Here is a 22,803-nt window from a genome sequence, read left to right on the forward strand (position 1 = left end):
GCTCAGTTGGAACTCACGCGGAAGCCGCTAGCGTTACTACCGTAACAAGTGTAATACACTAACACACAATTACCTTACTTTTTGTTTTGTTTTTAATGAAAAGCACTAACGATCCCGACGTCTGAGCTTATCTTGCAATATTTTCTGTTAAGGTTTTAAGGGCTGTAATTTTATATGGTTGGTGTTAAATTTAACCACCACATGCTTCCGGTGTCGACTATTGCCACCAGTGTATATTCCCGTGTATACATGAAGCGGAGGGTGTGTTATGACTTTAATTAAAAGTTTGCCGATTATTGAAAGGTGGTGACATGAAAAGTCTTGATTTGAAGGTGACGAGCCCGGGAGCAATTTTGGACAAATTTTATGTCCAACTCTCTTGTCGGTGATTCTATGACTCTCGGACATCCCACATTTTCGTTGGACACTCGGCACTGATGCTGAGTCGAACTCCTGTGAGAAGTTTTACGATCTTCCGCTCCGCCATCTCTTCTTAGACGTCATTAATCATTCAGGGCGCGCGCTACATACGGTTCGCGCGAATGTCCGTCCGGGTTCCGCTCCGCAGGATAGCTGCTGCTTTCTGTCCCAGTTTGCGCAACTCGAGTTGCGCGCTGAGTGTGCATATCGACGGCGGTAACAACCTTTTGTCCTATCGGCAACCCCCGGGCCCTCGGTTGCCACGGCACTCGAACCGGGGCCGTAATCGTTAATTCGCTGGCGCTGGCAGTAATCCTTCCGTTCTTTACGGTTATTAGTCTCGAAATGATTGAAGTTTGCTAAAGTAAATTCAATTTTTGCTCCTTCGCCGAACGGGGAACGTTGATATGTGTGGTGGGGTCTTTGAGTTATTCGTATGAGCTGCAGATTGATAAGATACTTTCTGCTATCTGATGATACGTAGGAAACGCAATTCTAACATATTGTTATTTTATTTTATTCCTGTTTCCAACATACTCAATATTATAATTTTGTTTGTTTTTAAACACGTTGCAGGTAAGCACGAATTGCGAAACGACCATTGCCCGTCAGTCGAAAAGGAACAACAAAACGGTGCATACGGTAAGCTCCACTGATATAGTTATGCCATATTTTTGCTTTTTGCTTTGTATATTTAGAGTAGTTGTATGCCAAAAGCTGTTCTGCATAGAATGTGTATAAAATGCCGTTCTCTTTCTGATATTCCTTTAATTTGTGATGCCCAAAGTACTCGTTTGGAGAATTATTAAAGCAACGGCAAGCATTGGGGCCATCTATTGCTTTGGCCATTTGGCAATCGACCAAAGCTTTCGCAGGACGCTGGCAAGCTTTTGTCCAAACTTCGTGAAATATATGGAATGCATATGTGTGCCACATTTTGCTGTCGCAAGCACACACATACCATCGCAGACACACGGCTTTGATCCGAGCGCTGGTACATCAACGAACGGATTGTCGGAACGGAAACGGAAGCCGCCGACACCGAAGTGCGCGCCTCGACGATCGATACGCAAATACGAGATTGATGCTTCCGCGGCGCGGCGGGGACACACGTGTGTTAAAGAATCAGCGGTGGTGCATCCGGTGCTGTGCCAGAACACACGCCCAATGGGGTGCAATTATGACACTTTTCGACACAGTGGTCTGGTGAAAGCACCGCGCGCGGGAGGATCATGAAAAATTCATTAGATTATGTTCCTCCAAAGCTTGGCCTAAAACGGTGCACGATACAATTTCGGCCTCTTTTTTTGGGGCGCTCTCGCTCTGCCTTCCTGTGCCACTGCCAATTGATAGGTTCCGTCACGCCGATTCTCGAAATGAAGTTCCGCAAGAGTGCGATGCGGTTATTGTGGTGCCCAGTGTCCCATTTTGGCTAGATTCCATCGGGGCAAAGACAAGGCCTCCGAGGTTGTACAGATTGTTAACGCAATTAGTGTAGAAATGCTATTCGAATTGTATAAAACGTGGGGACACGTGTTCCGGACCTACTAGGCCTGTGTAGTGCATGTTTGATTGGATATCTAAACCCCTTTGGAACGAACAACCGGATCATCACCGGATTTCTAGTAGTTCTCGAACAATCGAAGTGAAAGCCCTGAGTCCTGAGATATATTTCAGTAAGACAAACAAAAAAATATATCGATTGCAACTTAAACACAAATGTCCTTGTGTGCCACATTGGTCATTAGATCGGTCTGTCCACGCCACCGTAGTTAAGCAGGGCACAAAAAACGGTGCTCTAACGTCGCCTATAATTCCCTGTTTTCTTTGGCGGAAAAACTGCACCCCATTGGGGAGTGCAAAAGGACTCCATCAGCTTGTGTTGCATGTGGAAGGCCACACGGTAGAAGAAGGTTCTCGCCTCCTCGCAGTAAGCCTTCGCAGAGGCGCCCAAAAAGTGTCATAAAACTGGCCTGGCTGGTGGTTAACAATCAACCGTGACAATTTACAGTGGAGTGGTTTTAACGTTTAAAATTGTGGCCTGCGTGAGTCGATGTAACTGGAGCACCCAGACCCCATCGTGCAGAGGGCACCCTACATAACCAGCACCCGGTGGAGCTCCAGTTATTATTGTCGAAAAACGAAAGGATGCGACACCCGTCTATCGGGTAGCAACACGTTGATCGACAAGCTGCTTCGTGGTTGTTCATTTGTTTATTCTTTGTGAACCACCGCACGATTGGCCACCAATTTCGATACGATTCGTCACCTGCCGGGCGTCCTCCAAGAGCCGACCCAAAATGCTAGCAGTTTTCTGGGACAATCGATTCAAACCAGGAAACCCGAGAGCCCGCTTCTGAGGTACCTCCCTACGCTTGGAGAGTGTCATTTACCCATGGAAAGACTCGCATAGTTTTCGGCCACATCACCATCAGCCCGAGGTCGAGCAGCGGCACGCACCGCCCTGGACATGATTCTAAATACTTGAAAACGTCATCGGCAGAGGGCAGTGGCGGTGCAGCGTATACGGCGCGCACTCACGGCTCTGGCAGCATAACGAATCGTGCTGTCAGAAAATGTAATGAAGCTGAATTAATGATTATGCAATCATTGCCAACGACAGCCAGCCGTGCTCCGTAACGGCGATGTATGTGCTGCACACGACGGCGCGGGCCTCGCCATGTAGTGCCGTGGACGTACCGGCAGCTCGGGGTATAGTTTGCAGTATGTTTAATAAACGGGCGAAACGGTTAGTTCCGTCGGACCACCGAAAATGGACTTGGTCTTTACGGCGGTTGCCTTACGGTTTTTTGGGAAGGTTTGCTGTGAAGACTTGCCCGGCCCGTCCAAGCCCACACAACAATGAGGAGAAAATGCTTCCGAAAAAATAATCAATTAAACCCCAAAAGCCAGAAGAGCCCGCATGGATAATATGGCCAATTTGTATGTTTCATCCACGAGCGTACAGCACTTCAGGAAGCACCGGGGAGGGGCCCTACCATCCGCCTCTGACGCGGCACCAGCTCTCGAGTGTAACGAGCCGGTCACGTAAGGGGTCGGCACCCATTTACCTATCGCCCAAGAGTGAAGCTTTTAAACCATTTGCCTTAATGAAGTTGATATCCAAGAGTGATGGGTGTGAATCTAAAACCGACCGAAACCGACCAACTACCGGGGCCGGCCACTATCACAGCCGGTTAGAGTCTCTCTCGGTCGGTCTACATCTGGTCTGTGGCTTACTCCTTCGCTCGCTGTGTACGTCCATTTAGCACGGCACCCCCCCTGAAAGGGTCCGCCCGGACACGGAACTCCGGACCACAGGGTTTGCTGCTGCGCAACTGCGCCCTGCGAGAAATGACCATCATTGCCATGAATTTGACATAATTTGTTTGCTGAACGACGTTTAAAAATAGTGAGCGTGTGGGGTGCGACCTTCGGATTCTTCGGGAACACCTTTTCGGAACGTTTCGGATGTCCTATGACCAGAACCCCAAGAAGCCTGGCTGATGAGGAATGTTCTGGAAGGCTTACGCCGTTAGACCGCTAAGATGTCTCTAACCTGACACCATTCGCTGTTCCATTCCGGCCCACTACTCCCGGTTAGATTGGAAATCAATGAATGTGCCTCGATCGGAATGGCCACAGCATTGGGAAGATGTTTCGTTGGCGATATGGCCGTCGATTTCGTGACGCGTCCTTCAAAACGAATCCACGGTGGTCGTACGTAAAAATGTAAAACCATCAATCAAGAACCATGGGTCTTGGTTGAAGCAACTGACTACTGACTTTATTGTGTCGAGCGGAGTGCGAGTCGCGTGCGAACGGCTAGTGAAAGCCCGTGCCGCAGCTAATGTAGCGGCTTCCGCGGTGTGATGGAAATATAGGACAACCGTTGTTGCTGCTCGGCCGCGGAAATAAACTTACTTCCAATCGTAACATCCTTGGGGATCGGTTTGTCATTAGCGCGCTTCACCCGTCGAAGATTGCCACCGTTGTCCCCAACGGGCGGTTGGCTGGCCAGCAGCAACTTCTTCGCGGCCGCAATCGATTTCTCTTTCAGTGCGAATTGTCCAGTGATTTTCTCCGCCCCGGCGGTCTCGAACGCGGCCGGTGCCACTTGGACGATGTTGCTCTGCTCGGCTCGGCTCTGCTTGCGCCGGTAGTAGAGCACCTCCACGAGCAGCGTAATCATCGCCAGGGCCAGCCCGACCAGGGTGGCGATGAAAACGCCACCCAAACTCTCGAGCGTGATGCCCTCGCTGTCATCGGTGTTCGGGCATTGGCCGCGGGCCGAGTTGTTCCAGTACTTCGGGGTGAGCAGCTCGAAGAAGCGATCACTCTGCAGCTGCAGTATGTAGTAGCTCAGTTCGTCCTGCAGCTGGCTGCCCTGCTGGACGGCGACGGCGTACGGCTGCTCGGCAAACACCTCGCCCACCTCGGTCAGGTTGCAGTCGCGGGAAATGGCGTACCGTATCTCGGCCGAATCGTGGATGAACGCGAAGTCCGCCTCGAGGTGTGCGTTGACGCGTCGGAATCCGTCCTCGGCCGTGGCCACCGGGTCGGCCGACTCGATGGCGGTCAGTATGTTGATGTACTGCTCCCGGACCGGGTAGTCCCAGACGCGGTACTGTGCCTGATCGTTGCCACTGGCCAGCGTCAGGTTGCGCCACATCTGGTACAGCACGTCCTCCGCGTTCTTCATGTTGCGAAAGAAGTCGTGCGTGTCGGAGCCGTTCACGACCGTGTACTTGATGCGGCTCTGGCGCGACAGCTGCTCCAGCGATTGGACCGGCGTCTGCATGCGCTCCACCGTCAGAAACGCGGCCAGATTGGCGGTGAACGTGGCCAGCATCAGCACCACAAACAGCCAGTAGGCGGCGACCAGGGTCCGGCCGGACAGCGCCTTCGGAGCCTCGCCGCCGCCCTGCGGCGTGAACGAGGTTAGCGCAAACCAGAAGCTCTCCTTCAGCGTAAAGTCCCTGAAAGAGGTCGCAAAGTGAGTGTGATCCTCCGAGTCTCCCGACTGCTCCGTAACTTACCGGCACTCGTACGGGTAGGCCTCCCGGTTGTTCTTGGCGCTGTACGGTGAGAATCGGTCGAGCAGTGACAGCATGACCGCGGTGGCCACGATCGCCAGCAGGATGCTCATCCAGACCTCGAGCCGCAGCACGGTCATGAACTTGAACAGTGACGTCTCGCGGACCGGCTTGCGCATCACGATCAGTATGCCGGTCTGCTCGAAGTAGGGCGCCACGAAGTCGATCACCTCCTCGCGCTCGGCCGTCATCTTGAGCGCGGTGACCGCGAAGTCGATATCGCCACTCACCAGGTCCCCGACCAGTCCGTTCCACCGGCCATCGGTGGCGTTCCGCGCCCCAAACGTGCCATCGCTCGGCGACACGAGATCGTAGTCAAAGTTCATCACCACCGACAGCTGGTGGATGAAATCGATACAGTAGCCCTCCCAGACTGGGCCGCCGGTGCGCGGATCGATCAGTAGGTCGCCCGTCGTCGGATGGCGCTTCCGGTACGCCCATGGCAAAGCTTCGGCGGTGCCGACGCGAAAAAAGCGTCTAGTCCGCGGAATGCTAGTCCCTTGGGCCGCCATCAGTCGTACTTCTCCCCGTGCGAGGCTTCCGATCGGTTGGTCGGGAACCCGGGACAGATTGCGTGCCGTGGCTGGACTAACGATTGAGTAGTTCAGATTCGGACGAATCAAGCCGTACGGGCCGGCGGGAGCGATCCAGAACTGTGGCATCGTGGCCAGCTGGTCGAACAGTGGCCTCACAACGATCTCCGGCGCTGGACTGGTGTCGTCCACGGAGGAACAGTTGACCGCACGCACCAGCGGTAGGCGTGTCTCGGTTGACCACCGCAACACCACCTCGAGCACGTTGTCCAGATGGGCGACGATCGGATCGAAACGTGCCGGGCAATCACAATCTGGCCCGGTCCGGTGCTGCAGTAGCATACAGCAAGTGCTGCTATCCAGCAGCAGCCGGTTCATCTCGACGCAGCACTCGGAACGGCCAGCCAGTGGCCCATCATCACCACCGTCCGTGGGCACCGGCAGTAAATCCGTGTACAGTAGATTCCACTTTTCCGGCTTGCGCACCAGCCCGCCGGCCACGGCCTGGTCGAGTAGCGCGCCCATTTGGGCCACCGGGGCGATTACGGCATAAAACGTTGGATACGGTCGAATCGCCCGGATACGCTCCGCCGTTCGGGCGTCCAGCCGATCGAAAACAATCGCCCGCAGGGCAGAATCCGTTATGAGGAAGTAGATTGCCGCGTCGGCCTCGCGCGCACTCGGCAGAATGTAGACCACATCGGTTCCGGAGCGTGCCAGCAAGAAGTTCTCCATCAGCTTCACGTACGTCTGCACGGACAGATCGAGGTGCAGGTACGGGATGCCGAAGCGGGCGGCTGCCTCGGCCACGTACCGGGCGTGGATCCACGTCACGTCCAGCAGCAACGATACGCCGCCGCCGCTGTGTAACGCACCACAAACTGTGTGGTGGCCATATTTTAATCAGTAAAACACAGATAATAATCGGGCCCCCATACATAAAATGGTACACTTACACTGCTCATCGTCGGCGAAGTGCGCCCGATCCCGGTCGTACTCGATGTAGTAGTCCTCCACGCTGACCATGCCCTGCAATTTGCCCGTGGCCCGAGCGAGAGCACTCGCAACGAGCGACGGGACCTCGGACTGCTCTTTTTCGTGCACAATCACTGGCGACGGAAGTGAAGCTGTGTTGATCAAAAATCATCCGATACCAAGCTGTGTGGAGATTCCGCTTACCGATTCCGATTAAAATTTTGCCATCCGGGTCGTAGCTGGTGTTGGTGGCAAGTCCAGCCCCGACGCAGGTAGCTACGAGAAGAATGGGCCACATTCTGACTCGGACCCTGCACTATTAGCTGCGAGTTACGTCTGCCTTGAGCGAGCGCCAAACAGCGAATGTTCTGATTGAAACCTAATTCAGAGTAGGAATGTAACTGACTAAGACTATCAAATTAGGTCCCCCCATATTGGACGATAATTTCTCCACTTCTGGTCCGAGACGCAAACCTACCAATTGGGGGGAAATACTTTGACAATCGGATACCATTTTACGGAAATTACCATTTATTATCGATATTACACCAGTGTCTCGTATACCTCTCGGGAGCAGCTCAGGTTCATCGTCGTTCGTGCTCGCTTCGCAGCTTGCATTATTAAGTCGCGACAAATTGCGGACCGCGCAATCACTTCGGTTCGAGGTTCTGGAACACTACTCCCTCCGGTCACAGCACAGACTTTAATTTGCAGGCCGCTAATAGTACACTCTACTCTCAACCTCAAGGCAGCTTTTCAGAAAACGCCAAACCCTTACCGATCCATAATGGACCATAGGCCGACAGACACAATCGTAACCGGTGCCCAGCGCGTACCATAGAACGATAATTGAAAGCAGAATGCCGAAGCATAATATGATGGGTCGACAGCGTACAGTCTGAAATCTGTCCGAGCAATCGGGGGAAACAAATAGGGGGGGTCACAAATGGAACTCCCCGGAACCAGCGCCTATCACTTACACTTGAGACTGTTTCCGTTTTCTTGGCCCACTCTCGGGCTCCTCGTCCTTTGCGTCCGCTGGTGCACATTTAGCTCGAACCAGATCGAGCTGACCGGCGATGGTTTGCCTCAACTGTGCGTTTATCCGCCGGACTTCGATTAACTCTTCGCCCTCGCATGGATCCACGTACGCCAGGGATAACTGCAGAATTTCCATCCTTTCCTTCAGGCTTCTCTGTCTGGGAAACTAGATTTTGATTCCTAGCGACCGGCTATACCACCAAATGTCATTTGAATCGTCGCGTCGGGTTGCTATGATATGTTTTAGAACAAACGTTTCCTGGCAGCAGCTGGGGTTGCGCTCCATTCGAATCAGTCAGGGACCTCTTTGATCCGTTGCGCTTTGATTCAAAAGACAGCTCGGAGAATTTTCAAAGCTGTTGGTCTGCTCTACGTATTTATGTATTTTTTTCATTTTCCCGTTTTTTCAATTATTTTATTTTCGAAATGAAGATTGGCAAATTGTCCGTGGTGCGCAAAAGAAGCAGCGCAATCATAAGGATGAGGGAAAAGAAATCGATTATTTTTGCTTGTAATTGATTTTTTTAAAAGTTCTTTCCGATGGTCCGATTTACGTCAAATGTGCACCGATTTGTTACATAATTTGATGCCATTTTAGAGGTACCTCTCTTCTAGATGCCTTGGTTCAGCGAACGACGAAAAACTTTAGCAATCTATTTTTACAATCTTCTCTGGATCTCAGTTTCTTATCACTCAGGAAGTTTAGCAAAGCACGAACAAGGTGATAATCACTTGGTGCAAGGTCTGGACAATCATAATAAATGATTACTTTCAATTCCCACCAAATACAAAGCAAAACCTGTGTGGTCGTTAGTCCAGGTTTGGCCACCGTTTGAGCTGCTTCACCAAGCTATGAGTTTCGCAGAGCAAAGCATCACAGAAGGAAGTTCGATCTATAATATTTTTTGTGTTAACCAATAAACTTTGATTATTTCTGTGATTTTATCGACATGACATTTCTGTGCATCATTGACATTTATAAACAACTGAACCGGGTCGACGAAACTAAAATTGCACGCTGTTTCAGTATCGACACCAAACGCTGTATGATCAATACCTTATGAGGTATCGATCACCAAAGCCATCTACCGAGAAAATAATGGATTTCTTTTTCCCCAACCTTATATTGAAGCATCGAACTTAACTACACATGCGCAAACGGCAGACTTTAAATCCACTGGTTACATAATCGCCACGTTTCGTAACAAGCGAACGACTAAGCTGCCAGAATTTCGTGCCCCGAAACTGAGTGCAATGTGGTAATGGCCATGGCGACCAAAAACATATCTGTAACAAACGAGAATGCCTCCCCACATCGTGTCTTGGATTATTTCACACCTTTGCAAATGGGGCAAAAATTTACAATCCTAGAGAAAGAGAGGAAGAGAAAAGAGAGATTGGCACCCACCACTTGCATCATATGCGTTTTTACCAGATAAACGAAAGTATCCGTTCGTGATGAGGAGCTTTCGCCAAGACGGGGGATAAAAAGCTCCCTGGGAGTCGGATTGCTACGAAGCTCTTGTGGGAATCGTTCAATCTGCCTCAAGCTTGTCCATCCCTTGTTAGGCTCTTGCACCAATGTACGGGTAAATGAAACGATGAAGTAATAAATGTAGGGCTATATATAATCGACTACACAACACGTTACAAATTCGGTGCTTCCTGGTGACTCCATTACTGTTAGACATTTAGAAAACACAGCACCAAGTCGTCTTTTGGGCACGTCGTCGTCTAACAGATTCCTGCACTCATGCCGTCGTTGGATTCGAACTCGAAGCTTTCCGCACACAAACCATTCGCGCCGGCTACTACTCCATCAGAGCGTCCGATTTGGTGGACTCTAGTTTTCAAGCAGTCTCCTCGCCTCGAAAGTTGTGCAGTGCATCATTGTGGAACCGAGTTGTGCCATCCGCGCCCTTGATAGTGGTAGTGGTGGTAGTGTACGGACAGCAAGAAACTACCACGACGAGCTTACCGTATCACCGTAAGCGGCTAAAGCCGACTACTGCGACGACGAAGATTTCATTGGCCGACGAATTCTGCAGGGAGCGAGGGGCGTGAGGCGGCGCGAGAGCGAGGGGCGGGCTTTGGGGGCTTCGGCCTTTTTTCAACGGTAGGCTGCTCCCGCCCCAAGCTTGAGGCTTGGTTTGGCCGGTCGGCGGAGGAGAGCGCGGGGGGGCGTGCGCGCGCGCGGAGGTGTAAACGGAAAAAGGCTGCACAAAGCACAAACATAATGGCAAATGACCCAAATTAAAGTTTTGTGCTTGTGCCGTGCCGTCGTCGTCTTCGGTCGCCACCGCGAGGGGACACCCGGCCCATCGTGGCGTGCTGCGGTTGTATGCTCTCCCCTCGAGCCCTTCCTCCAGCCCCTGCTACCCACCAGCCAGCTGGTTGGAGGAAGCCCAGCATTGAAAGTCGATTTTACCCCGTCATATTTGATGCGCGCGAACGTTGGTCCCGTATTATGTCGGTTCGTGTTTGCTGTGTGTGCGCCCTCCGGCCGGCTTCTCTCTCTCTCTCTCCACGGCATACCTCTGAGAGAGCGCTGTATGTAGCCCCGTGGCCTAGACACCCTAGACAAGCATAAGTCGCTTGGGCACTTGGACAGCAGCTCTACTAGGAGTGAAGGTGGAGCTTTTTTGCACGATTCCTCGGGTCTCTTTGGTTACAAATTCAATTTTTACTGTTAATCACTGATGGTCGCCCGTTAATTTTCTTCACTTCTTTTCTTTTTCTGCACTACACTGCCCGATTGGCGCATATTAGGCAGCATCTAAAGCATTACAGCGAGATTTATACGATTCATAGCATATTAACAATAGATATACCACCGTTTTCAATATTAAAAAAACGACTCAATATTTTTCGATGCTTGAACTTTTTTTTGAAAGATGCATTCAAGACATTTTTTTATGAAAAACAATATTGGTCAAATGTCCACCACGACTGGCTTAACAGTAGCCCGACCTATTTTTGAGTACATTTTCGATTGTCTCTGGCCCTATCTCGGTAATAGCAATTCGAATTTGGGTCTAGGGGTGGTCGGTGGTGGCTGATTTGTTTACGTAACTATTACGCAATTATTAACATACCCATCGAGATGGAAATGAGCTTCAATGGAATGAGCTTTTCAAATATCGCACCGATTGAGTTGAATCTTTACCACTTTGGAAGTAAGTTTTCCATATTTTCCAATTTTCAGTAAACAAAATTGTATTTTTAGTTAACGCATCGTTAACGCTAACATAAAGCCGTTTTTTTGTTATAATTTTATTTATCTTCTGTTTATATCCTTGATGTTGGGGATCAGGGCTAATTTTGGTAGACTAAGTGGTAGACATAGAGTAAGGACTAAGACTATGGATTGTTAACCCTGGCCAGCGTTTCATGGCAAGATTGTCCTAAGGATGGTTGTGGTTCCCTGCTCTTTCTGAAATTTTCCATGTTTGTGGATTTCCTGCCAACGTACATACTGTTGAACGATAATCAGACGTAGATGATGCGCAATATTTTACTACTATTGTGTACATAAACGGAAACGAACCGCTCGTGTATTGCAGCCACAGTCCAGTTTACACCGGACGAGCGCAGGGTTGTGTGTGATGCGGCAATTCCCGGCACTAAGTGTGATGGGGAGATTGTTTTCAGCATGCAGCAATATGGTGCATACTATTTCGCCGTATCAATAATTCAGCTTACGCTTACCGGTTTGAAATGAACAGTTTCCATTAGCTTTCGCCCGGTTTTAGAGGCGCGCAATGTAACGATGGCTGCGGAGGAAGGCCACAGCTTTGCTGACACCTTTCTGTCGCGCCGATGGTTCGCAAATCCACCGCCGACAACGCCGGAAACGCCGCCACACAAAGCAAGCATCGTACATTAGACGAGTTGGCCGCCGTTGCGCCCGATAAAACCGAACGACCGTTAGGACGCGCGGGCTGGTTGGTGGCCGTGAACGCCGGGCAGGGCACAATTTGCCGTGTTTAGAATCTGCGTCTAATTTAGATAGGTGTTACGTGATTTCAGCAAATCTCTCTGGCGCGATTCGCGTTAATTCGCACCGCTTGCGTAACGCACCCGGAGCGGCGAGCTTTGCCGTGCAAGTAAACCGTTGCCAGCTGAGCTGATTCTCGACAGCAAACTAACCCCAACCCAATCCAACTACTACTGGCGATGCACATTGTCGTTTCCGGTCAAATGGCCACCGCGCGCTGGTGGAACGCGCCCGGGTCAAAAGTCGGAGTATTAAATGCAATTATGTCGTCAATAAATTGAGCATATTTAATTCTGGTTCCGATGCCTGCCCTGGCCCGGGCAAGCAGCAGCATCCGCCCATGTGGACCGCTACCATCATAAGCGTAACCGGAAATGGAGCCGGCCAGAGGAAAGCGTTTTATTGGCCTAGGGCCTAGGGGAATGGGGAGGATTCGGAAATGCAAGGAAACAGGCCGCTACTGGTTCTCGGGCACCGTGGTCTCTGTGCCACAGTTTTTTGACCACAATCGCGTTGAAAATTATGAGTTTGAAACACTATTACACTCTTACAATTTCCAGAACGAAATTTGACGTTTTAAATGTCAATCGATCGGTGATTTAAAATCCAAACACTAGATGGATCACCCTTGCGAGTTATCATTCAAACGACTTAGGTTACTAATGTGAGTGTAGACAGAAAAAGGGCCGTTCAGCTTGGCACATTTTGGCGTAATAAATTAACTTGCTCTTGGCACGGAAGAAAATATAATCATCTCTCTTTCTTTCTCTCTATCACAACGTACAATTCTAGGTTTCCGCTGGACAACATGTACACCTAAGTGGAGACCTCAAATCGGGCGTCTCAGTGGCGGCACAGCAAGGAGTGTTCTTCAGTCAACAGCAGCAAGCTGCTCAGCAGCAACAGCAACACCAGCAACAGTCCCAAAACCAGCAACATCAGCAACACCAGCAGCAGCACGCACAACACCAACAGCAGCAGCACCAACAGCACCAGCAACATCAACAGCACCAGCAGCATCCGCAGCATCAGCAGCACCAACAACACCAGCAACACCAGCAACATCAGCAACATCCACAGCACGCGCAACACCAGGGACATCCGCAACACCAGCAACAGCATCAACCGCATCACCAGCAGCATCAGCAGCAACAGGGCGGACCGAAGCAACAACAACAGTCGCAACTGAACGCGAAACAGGGTGGTGGTGGACCCGGCATTCCGGTTGGTGGGATGGGTGGTGGCGGCCCCGGTGGTGGCCAAACGACAATCTCGAATGGCCCCGGACACGGCGGTGGCCCGAACGGAGGAAGTGCAGCCGGTGGTCCAGGTTCGGGAGGTGGTGGTGCCGGCAGTGGCGGCGGTGGCGCCGGTGGCCACGGGCCGAACCAAAATCATCAACCAAATCAAGTACCGAACTCACAAGGTAAGTTCATCAAGAAGAAAAGGGACGACCGTAGGAGAAGAAGACAGAAGAGAGAGAGAGAGAGAGAGAGAGAGAGAGAGAGAGAGAGACAGAGAGGGTGCTAGGAGAGAGAGAGAAAAAATAGAATTGTGGTTTGGGAAGGATGTGCGCGCTCCGGCGGTCCCAGGCGATGGCGTCGCACGCGCGCCATCAACGGGATCCAGCTCATTATTCGGTTGTCCAAATTTGTTATCATCCCATCCCAAGACCTCCCCCCCACATCCACCGCTTAATTCGAGAACCACGGAAACATTCCGGAGTCCGTCCGGTGGCTCTCAGCACTCAGAGTGAGCGGCAGTTAGTTCCCCGACGACGAAACCCGACAGTAACTGCGCATGGTCCGCGCTGGCCCCGATTCCCGGTTTCCGATCGATTGCCGCCCGAATCGGATGTCCACACCGTGTGTGTATGTGTGTGTGCGACTCTGACAGGGGAAATATGAATTTAGTTGGACAGTTTGGCTGCTCTCGGCCCGTTTCGTCGTTTTCTCCCGGCTCAAAGGTGGAGGAAAATAGACTTGAGAAATGATTGTGTCACGAAGCTCAACCCGACGGCTGGGAGGGAAAGCTGGAGCGACTGCGGTACTCTACTCCCATGTGCAGGGAGCGCGGACACCGCACGACACCGGTTCGGAACATCTCTCGGACCATCACACCATCAGGCGATTTGCTTTTAGGTTAATAGATTTTCTTCGCCCTCGTCGTTGCCCTCGCGCGGCACGGCACTATCGCGGTATCCTTGGGGTTTCTGGCCAAGTCTCACATGTGTGTGGTAGTGGCGCACTTCGATTCATCCATTCTGGATGCCTTGGCTCTTGCAGGACTTGGCCAGCGACGTCCCCCATCAAAAATATGCCCCGATTTTTGGTACTTCAGTAGCAGGGCCTGGTGTTGGATGGCAGAAGCTATTTGTTTGATGTCCCAAAATCATTACAATATATGTTATTTTCCCTCCAATATTCCGCCTTGTTGGGCGCCCCAATTGTGGAACGCGCCTTATGGGTGCCACTTGGTTGCTCAACTCGTTTTTTAATTCCATCGAATACGATGTTTCCGTCGAGGAAAAGTATCCGTGCCCAACGGATAATAAACCGATGCCATTTTTGTCAAGCCTTTTGGAGGAAGCCACTCACTTCGTTGGCATAAGAACTGAAATAGGAACAAATATTGAATAAGGACACTATTTCAGGGGCTTTTTGTATTTAAACAGATAATGTCATGTTTTGCGGTAAATGATTCTAAATTCTGGATTCAAAAAAGAACTATCGAGGTGTCGCGATTTCGATTTTACCGAATCGGTCAACTAGAAATGTAAAAGATGTAGCAGGAGCAGAATATAACTATATCTTTTATCTTTATTTGTTATATATCCTAATATTTCTTTTTTCAATTTTGTAGGATCATCAATTGTTAACGAGGCACAGTATACGGTGTCCCAATCGCAAACAATCAACTTCACTCAGCAAACATTGCGTGCCCGACAGCAGCATCAAGTTAATAGCGGCGTTAATATGCCCAACGGTGCGGGAACCGGTGGCCCACAGCATCAGCAGCAGCAGAACCAGCAGCAGCAGCAACAGCAACAAGCGGCAGCAGCCGGTATGGGAGGACCTACCCAAAACCAACCGCAGCAACAAGGTCCTACGAGTGGTCCACAATCGCAAGGTCTTGGCGGTGGTCCCGGCCAGGGCACAGGCGTAGGCACCGGACCGGTCGGCGGTCCAGGAATGGCCCCTTCCGGAGGCGCGGTTCCTCCGGGTATGATGGTCGGTGGCGGCGGCGGTGGGGGTCCCGGTGTTGGTATGGGACCGAATGCGTTGGGCCTAGCTGGCATGGGAGGCCCGAACGCAGGCGGCATCAGCGGGTTGAACTCGATGGTATCCAACACGCTGGCACCGGGTGCTGGTGGCGGTGTAAATGGTGGTGTCGGAAGCGGTACCACCGGTGGCATGATGCACGGTGGTGCCATGAGTGGCCCTGGTGGCCCGGGTGTGCCGATGCGGCACGCGGAACAGATGAAGTTCATGCAGCAACAACAACAGCACGTGCAGCAGCAACAGGCCCAGCAACAGCAGCACATGATACGAGCGCAAGCGATGCAACAGCAGATGGTAGGCGCGAGGCCACCGCCACCCGACTACAAGGCAGCACAGCAAGCGAATCCGGCCGCAGCGGCGGCAGCGGCCGCTATGCTACAGCAGCAGCAACAGCAGCAAGCACAGCAGCAGCAGCAAATGCTGCACGCCGGCGGCCGGTTCCCTGCGATGCGGCGTATCACCCAGCAACCGATGCCACCGTCCGGGCCTATGCTGCGGGCACAACAACAGGCTTACCTGCAACAACAGCAACAGCTCGCCAGCCACGGGGGAGGTCCCCGGGGCGTCGGAGGAGCGATGGTTGGTGGGTTCGGAGGCGGTGCCGGTCCGGGAGGAATCGTTCCCGGTGCTGCCGGTGGTGCCGTTGGCAATGCTGGTGGCGGTGTGATGGGAGGGCCGGTTCAACGGCCTCCGAACGTTCAGGTGGGACCGGAAGGGATGCCAATGGGATCGCAACAAGCGGAATGGCGCCATATGATGGCCATGCAGCAGCAACAGCAGGTTAGCTTCGGTGGCAACAGTGGTGCAGGCATGCGACAAGGATTCGGCGGTAAGTGGGGTAGTGTGTCAACCGGGGTGGATAAGGTTTGTTTGGATAATAAACGTATCGTTTGAATTCTTTTTAGGTCCCGGAAATGGCCCCGTTGGAGGTCCGAACGGTCCTGGGTCGCTGAGCAGGTTAGATCCTACCGTTGTTCCCGGAAACGCAGGGCCCGGAGGATCACAAAACGCCGGAGGCGCCACTGGTGGCAACAGCACAGGGCCAGGGATGGGAGGTGCTGGCGGTGGTGGTCCCAATGGGCCCACTATGACGGCGATGCAAATGCAAATGCTCCGGCAGCAGAACTTAGCAATGTACCAAGGGCAAGCGAACAACGTTGGTGGCAACGGTGGAGGTCCTATGAACCAAATACAAATGCTTCAGCAACACCAACTACACCAGCAGCAAAACATGATGAATCAAATGCAGATGAGCCAAATTCACATGTCTCAAACGCAAACGATGTCAATCCAGCAGCAGCAGCAGCAGCAGCAACAACAAAACCAACAATCTGTGATGAATACCTTTACAACGCAAACGACGCAACAGACCACCACATCGACACTGATTGCTGGCGGTGGTAACGGAGGTCCCATCGGAGTCGGAGGCGGTGGTGGTTCCGGTGTCGGCGGTGGCCCAGGCATAGGATCCAATGGGAACGCCAATATGCTTACCGGTCCCGGGTCTGGTGTAAGCACACCCGGCAACAATGGCACCTCCGGTAACAATAACGCCAACAACAACAACAGTAGCAGCAATAACAATTCATCCGAGTTCCTAGCGTTCCTGGAGAACCTGCCGGTGGGCGATCCGAATCAGTTCAATGCCCAAGATCTGCTCAACTCGCTCGACAATGATAATTTCAATCTTCAAGACATTCTGTAAAGCGGTGTGAAAAGATTCACAGAAAGCGTGGGGCCTTCCACGACACGGTAACGACTGCGCTGTGTGTACTGCAAAACAAACCTGCAATAGTGCAACCGCGAAGCGGTTCAAAGAGAGTACGCGAGACGCCCCTGGCACACAACAAAAACTGAGAATACCGCGTCCTATGCCGGCGGCGCGGTCCTTTTGTGAACAGGCCACCGACACTAGATTCTCTAGATCGCCTAGTAGACGATACTGTTATTGATTGTTGCAGTAACTTATTAGCGGTACGAAGCGGTTCACTACGTGAAGCTAGTGAATATGATTATTAACGATAAAAAGACAAATCAAAAGTTCTTACTTACCTTGCGCGGTGGGGTTGCGGCTGCGGTCATGTAAATCAGCTCTCGAAAACCTTCGCCAATTGCGCTAAAGCGGGCTGAGAGATTATTGTACATAAACTGATGTCAAATGTAATTTGTCGACTAATGGTCAGCAGCAGATCGCTCCAAATGAGAAGCTCATAGCTCGATTGAGGCCTTTGAGATACTTTGCACGTGAATTCTCCATGTGAAGAAAACCGGTGAAAGGGCGCTACTTTACATTCAACAATAGGCGACATCAACCACCTTAAGGCTCGAAGCACACAACATTTTGGAACGCTAACAGCTCGCTCTCTTTAGTTTACACGATCTGTTCGGATTTGTTGGGGCACATGAAAAGCAAAACTGTAATCTTGAGCTGCTTCTAGCAGTACCGCTCGTAAGCGATTCCTATTGAGTAGTGGTTCATCTCATCATACTTACTAGGTATTTAGTGACCAAACTATTTAGTGGGTTTACCACGGTTCCTCGCCGACACATAAATCAGTGTCACGCCGCTCTTCCTTTGAGCGGTGGTTGGCGTGAGGGGGATTGATGAACGTCCAACAACACGAGCACATAAAGGTCGATACACATTCCTCATCTTGAGTACGGTTACTTTTATTACATACTTAAATATACTAACATCAACACTATGTTACGTATATATCCACCACGTTGCATATATCGGTGAAAAACTTAGCTTTTCTTCATCTCTATAGCAAACAATGACGGAAGGACTAAAGCGAACCCCTGCTGTCCCCCCTCGGTCATTGGACAGTGTACTACAAGCCATGCCTCAAACACCACCAAAAGCTCCCTGCGGGGTGCGTGGTGTTTATCTCTTACGTTTTTGTGTAAAGTTGCAATTTTCTCAAGTCTCGAGAAAAATATTTATAACTATTGTTTTTTCCAAAATGCAATCGACATCAGATTAGTGCTATTTTTACCATCGTCCGGAAGTTTTTGGGGTTTTGTGTGTCGATTAAGTAAGACCAGGCAACAAGAACTGCAAGAACAAGCAACGAAATTTTCATTGTATTATAATGATTCAATCAGTTGAGTTGTACCCCCATGTGGATAGTTTTGACTATTATTTATACCCTTGGTAGAATGTACGCGTTGCTGCGTATGATGCTGACAAATACTGTAAATCGAGCGAAAAAAGAAACACAAACCACGCTGTCGCGCACAGTAAAAAGATGGCATAAAACAGAGGATCATTCTAAAGAAACAAAAGAATAAGATTTTCAAAACAGTAACCCATAACGGGGGCTTTCGAATAAAACAAACAAAACTAAAGTAACACCCAAAATAATTACCAATAAGTGAAAGTGATGATAAACAAAATGTATACAACTACAGTGTGGGAGGTGTACGGGATAATTAGAAGAACGGGAAGCCGTCAAACTGATTAAATCCATATATAATCAAACCATATAAATTAGCACGCATCATTAAACATTGCCGACGATGGTGTTTGGTTTTCTTGTTGCCATTAGAGTGGCAGCCATTTTTACGTATCTTGATTTGGTTTAACATTTCTACTGTTTCAAAGTAGCGTGTTTGTGCTCCGAGTATTTTTATACAAAGAAAAAAACCAATAGTTTCATTATACCAATGAACAACACCACCAACTGATTCATAAGTCTGTCGGATGAACATGGCCAAATTATGAGTTGCCCAACCGGCATACGGCAAACGAAATTAATAGAGCACCAGCATGAAGATTTGCACTATCCGTGGCGTTGATACAGTCAGACATGAGTTTACATTTAAAAACGTTTGGTTGAGTGGTTGATTTTCTTGAACACCTTGCTGATGGGCAAAACAGGCGCATCAGCAGGGGAAATGTATAATTTTCGTCCTCAGTCACAGATAATTGGGCTTTTCTTGCGCAGTTCTCCTTTACCAATCATTCTATTCGCGTCAATTAATAACAAATCATATTTCCGTGATGTTTTGTTACTGGCATCGCAATACTTACTTAAAGCGAGTAGTAAATTTAAATTATTTTTCATTCTTTCCCTCTCTTAAGCATTGCCATACTGACAAGTGAAAACAAAAACAACAATGTATAATTCGTGCAAAGCACTTAATTTTCTGAAGCAAATATTAAAATACAGTATAGTAGAATCTATTTCTAGCTGGGTAGAGTATTTAATGGGAAGCAAGTACGCGATGTATCGTTGATGAAACATTCACATAAATTCGCTACCGACGCATACATCCTACGTAGTAAATTATGGGCTAAATTGTGGGAGAGCAAAAGTGGAAGGCCAATTGAACAAAATATTTATAATGAAAGTAAAGCTAATTATATAAACTTAAACCGAAACAAAAAACCAACTGCTCTATCACTCTTATCTGACTGTAGTGAACATAGAAATAAACAAACACTGAAATCAAATGATACAAGAACAACTGAATGCTTTTCATCCCTTGTATTAAAGTATTCGAATGAACAACGTGAAACAAACAGAATGTTTACATCAAAAATTCGTAGCGAAAACCGTATAACAACCAGCACTATCGAACGACGCTAATCGACGGGAGAACAATCCGAAACAGACGGGCGGGAAATTGTGATAAGCGTAGCAAAATCACATTAGGCAAACTTCTTGCGTTCGGAGTAGGATTCGCATTACCTTGCAAACAGATTCTCACGCAAACGACTCACGCACGGTTACTTTAGTTTTTTCGGTTCCTTAAGAAACACTTCCTTTCGCGTTAAGAATGACACCCGGACACCGTACGATAAAACTTAAAATCAATCCTCTCGCAAGTGGTTTTGATGTAAACTAAGCAGCGCTACAGTTTCACCAACGTCGGGTAGTTTCAACATTTTACGAGACGGACCTCACCGAGAGTATTTTTATTTAAACCTAACGGAACCATTTTAACGAAACAAAAGATAAATTATAACTCCGTGACCCGCGAGGGGCTGATGTAAATATTGGGTTCTTACAAAGTCTGTTTTGTACCAAGTTTTGGGCACCATGGGCTGGGACGCCTTTCGGACTACTTTCCTTATGTATATAGTTAAGAACACTGCATTACTTATTGGGCCCGAAAGGGCTTCTTACTCGTTTTAGTTATATTCTACAGGGCTTACTACGATAACTAGTGCATGCCTACTCATTCGCATATGAGCACAAGTCGGTGTATTATTTTATTCCATTTATGTTTCAACTGACGATGACTGCAAATTTCTTGAACCAATGCTACAATGAAGTTGTCGGTGAAGAGCATGCGAAACACGAAGAAAACCCATAAAACTTAATTGTTTTAAATAACAGAACAGTGAATTGTAAGCATGTCAGAAAGAATGTATTAACGAGAGAAAAAATGACAGAAATAATGACATTTTTAAGTGTCGAAACAAAATTGGAGGACAAAACGTGGCGAACAATTCATTGAAATATAGATAATTGAATTGAATAGTACATTTGACTAAACATGGTCGTGGGCTGTGAACAAATCCGAAAAACTGTTACAAAATGGTGGACACATTTTGGTCTTGACACAAGCATACCTGACACCATTATTACGGTGGCCACAATGTCACCAGCTTCAGCTACTATTGTCTGAGCCTATGCGTAAGTAATGAGTATAGAGTGAAAGGGGTTCGACATCTTGATTAGTTGTTCCGTATTCGCTGAACTAGACGGCTGACCAACAACCGAACTGTCTTTCGTACTGGTCTCCATCAGGCAGACTCCATCATTTTATTTTTCTTTCCAATATTGGGAGTCTAGGATCATGGCGAGATGGAATGATGTCCTATGTCCTTTTGTAGGCCAGGACCGAACGGCGGTTCTGATGCCGGATTCGAAGAAGGTAACAATTATGCTTGCTCAAAAAGGTACACACCGGAGTAAGCGGAATCCGCATCATTTACTATCGGAATAAGCGATGGCAATCTAGCCAGGAGCGCTTTGATCCTATTGAACAACCATGCTCATTCTCGTGATGATTATAAGTAAGCAATTTTTCGAGCAGTCGTAATACTTACAAAATCAATCTTAAATCTAATTGTCCATCTTGTTTTTTTAAGTCATATTTCTAAAGCTTACAAGACTTGTGAAGGTCTGCAAATTCTCTTTAGAGTCATTTAATTATACTTTAAACATGGAATTCATATTTTTTTATGGAAATGTGTGTACCAAATTTGTGACTGACCCAAGAAGGGGAAAAAGATGCAGAAAAAAGTAAATCCCGAATTCTTTCTTTCAGCGGTCTCAAAGTCGCAAATCTCAGCCGCTTTCGCCGCCGCAGTTCCCATTTTCTTTCGTTCGTGTATTCTTCCCGCATTTGCTGTGCTGTTCTCGGGGGCCGTCGTTGGTGTGTTGCAACTTAAATAAATTTCAATTTAATTGCATACCACTTTTAACGTGGTTGTTCGGCAATCCATGGGCGAGCAGATTCATCGTCCAAATTTTCAGTTAAAAGGGCAACGGTGAACACCATTTACCGTTTTGTTCGCCTCCCATGTGCACGATCGTAGGCAGATGTTAAAAATGTTTTAACGGCAAAATACTATGCTAATCGGTGCAGAGCCCTGTTTTATGGGCTATATGAAATGGACCAAGAAGGTACAATTTTATGGACTGCCCAACGGCGAGTGCTTTGGCGGTTTTTGTTCAAAACTGAGCTGCTGCTGAGTCGATTCGTGGTGTCAAGTAGATTGGCTGACACTCTATTTTGGTGGGGCACACACCATTTTGGAGGGCATAGCAATTTCGTCCCTGCCTATTGCGCGTGCCCATTTTATTCATTCTTTCCGTAGCAGTGCAAACCGTTTTCTTTCAACATGTTGACGATTTTGTTTTTAGATTTTTTCTGTAACGAGTTATAATATAAAGTAATAATAAAATCATTTTTACACAGATAGCGACGCTCTACTTACTAGTATTTGTTGTCCCCTTTCATTTTCATACACAGCAACTCAATCGTATACCGTCGACCGTTTTCTGAAGTGGGCACTTGAAGAGGGCGGTCGCACTGAGGGAAGTCAAGATGAGGAGGTCGACGAACTGATGATCAGCGCAGCATCCTCTACAGTCACCGCCGTCGTCGTGCCATCATCTCAAAGCATCTCCGTCACCTTCGAAGGCTGTGCTGGACGTTGATAAGAACGGCGTTCGCGGCGTTGCCTTCTTTGTGTCTAGCCTCCGGTAGTGGCAGCAGCAAAACCCACCACACGGCGATCCACGGGCTCCACGCGGCCATAGGTAGCCGGCCGCGAGGTGTTGAGAGAGACAGAAACTACTCGTCTACACTTGTCATCATAAATCATTTACGATTCGCAATTCCTCGACCGAGGCTTCTTGAGGCCAGGGCGACCGCTGCCGGCTGCTGGTCCTAGGATCGGGTTCTGTGCGAAGGCAAGGCGTGAAGAACCGGCAGTG

General features: G+C 49.1%; 2 protein-coding genes across 2 annotated transcripts in view; one reads left to right on the forward strand and one right to left on the reverse strand.

The window, feature by feature from the left end:
• Positions 1 to 17,048, forward strand: part of LOC131216248 (neurogenic protein mastermind) — a 67,833-nt gene extending 50,785 nt beyond the window's left edge. The window contains exons 3-6 of the mRNA XM_058210688.1: positions 997 to 1,062; positions 12,855 to 13,488; positions 14,925 to 16,172; positions 16,249 to 17,048. Of these exons, the coding sequence (XP_058066671.1) occupies positions 997 to 1,062; positions 12,855 to 13,488; positions 14,925 to 16,172; positions 16,249 to 17,048 (2,748 nt within the window). The remainder of the gene's footprint in view (positions 1 to 996; positions 1,063 to 12,854; positions 13,489 to 14,924; positions 16,173 to 16,248) is intronic.
• On the reverse strand, positions 4,268 to 7,350 carry LOC131216249 (uncharacterized). The gene is made up of 4 exons (XM_058210689.1): positions 7,229 to 7,350; positions 7,006 to 7,158; positions 5,460 to 6,930; positions 4,268 to 5,399 (listed from the first exon to the last, which is right to left on the reverse strand). Exons 1-4 carry the CDS (start codon positions 7,320 to 7,322, stop codon positions 4,268 to 4,270), a joined length of 2,850 nt encoding a protein of 949 aa, XP_058066672.1. The 5' UTR covers positions 7,323 to 7,350.
• Positions 17,049 to 22,803: the final 5,755 nt, after the last annotated feature.

This window comes from Anopheles bellator, chromosome 1, assembly GCF_943735745.2.
Source record: "Anopheles bellator chromosome 1, idAnoBellAS_SP24_06.2, whole genome shotgun sequence".
NCBI classification, from domain to species: domain Eukaryota; kingdom Metazoa; phylum Arthropoda; class Insecta; order Diptera; family Culicidae; genus Anopheles; species Anopheles bellator.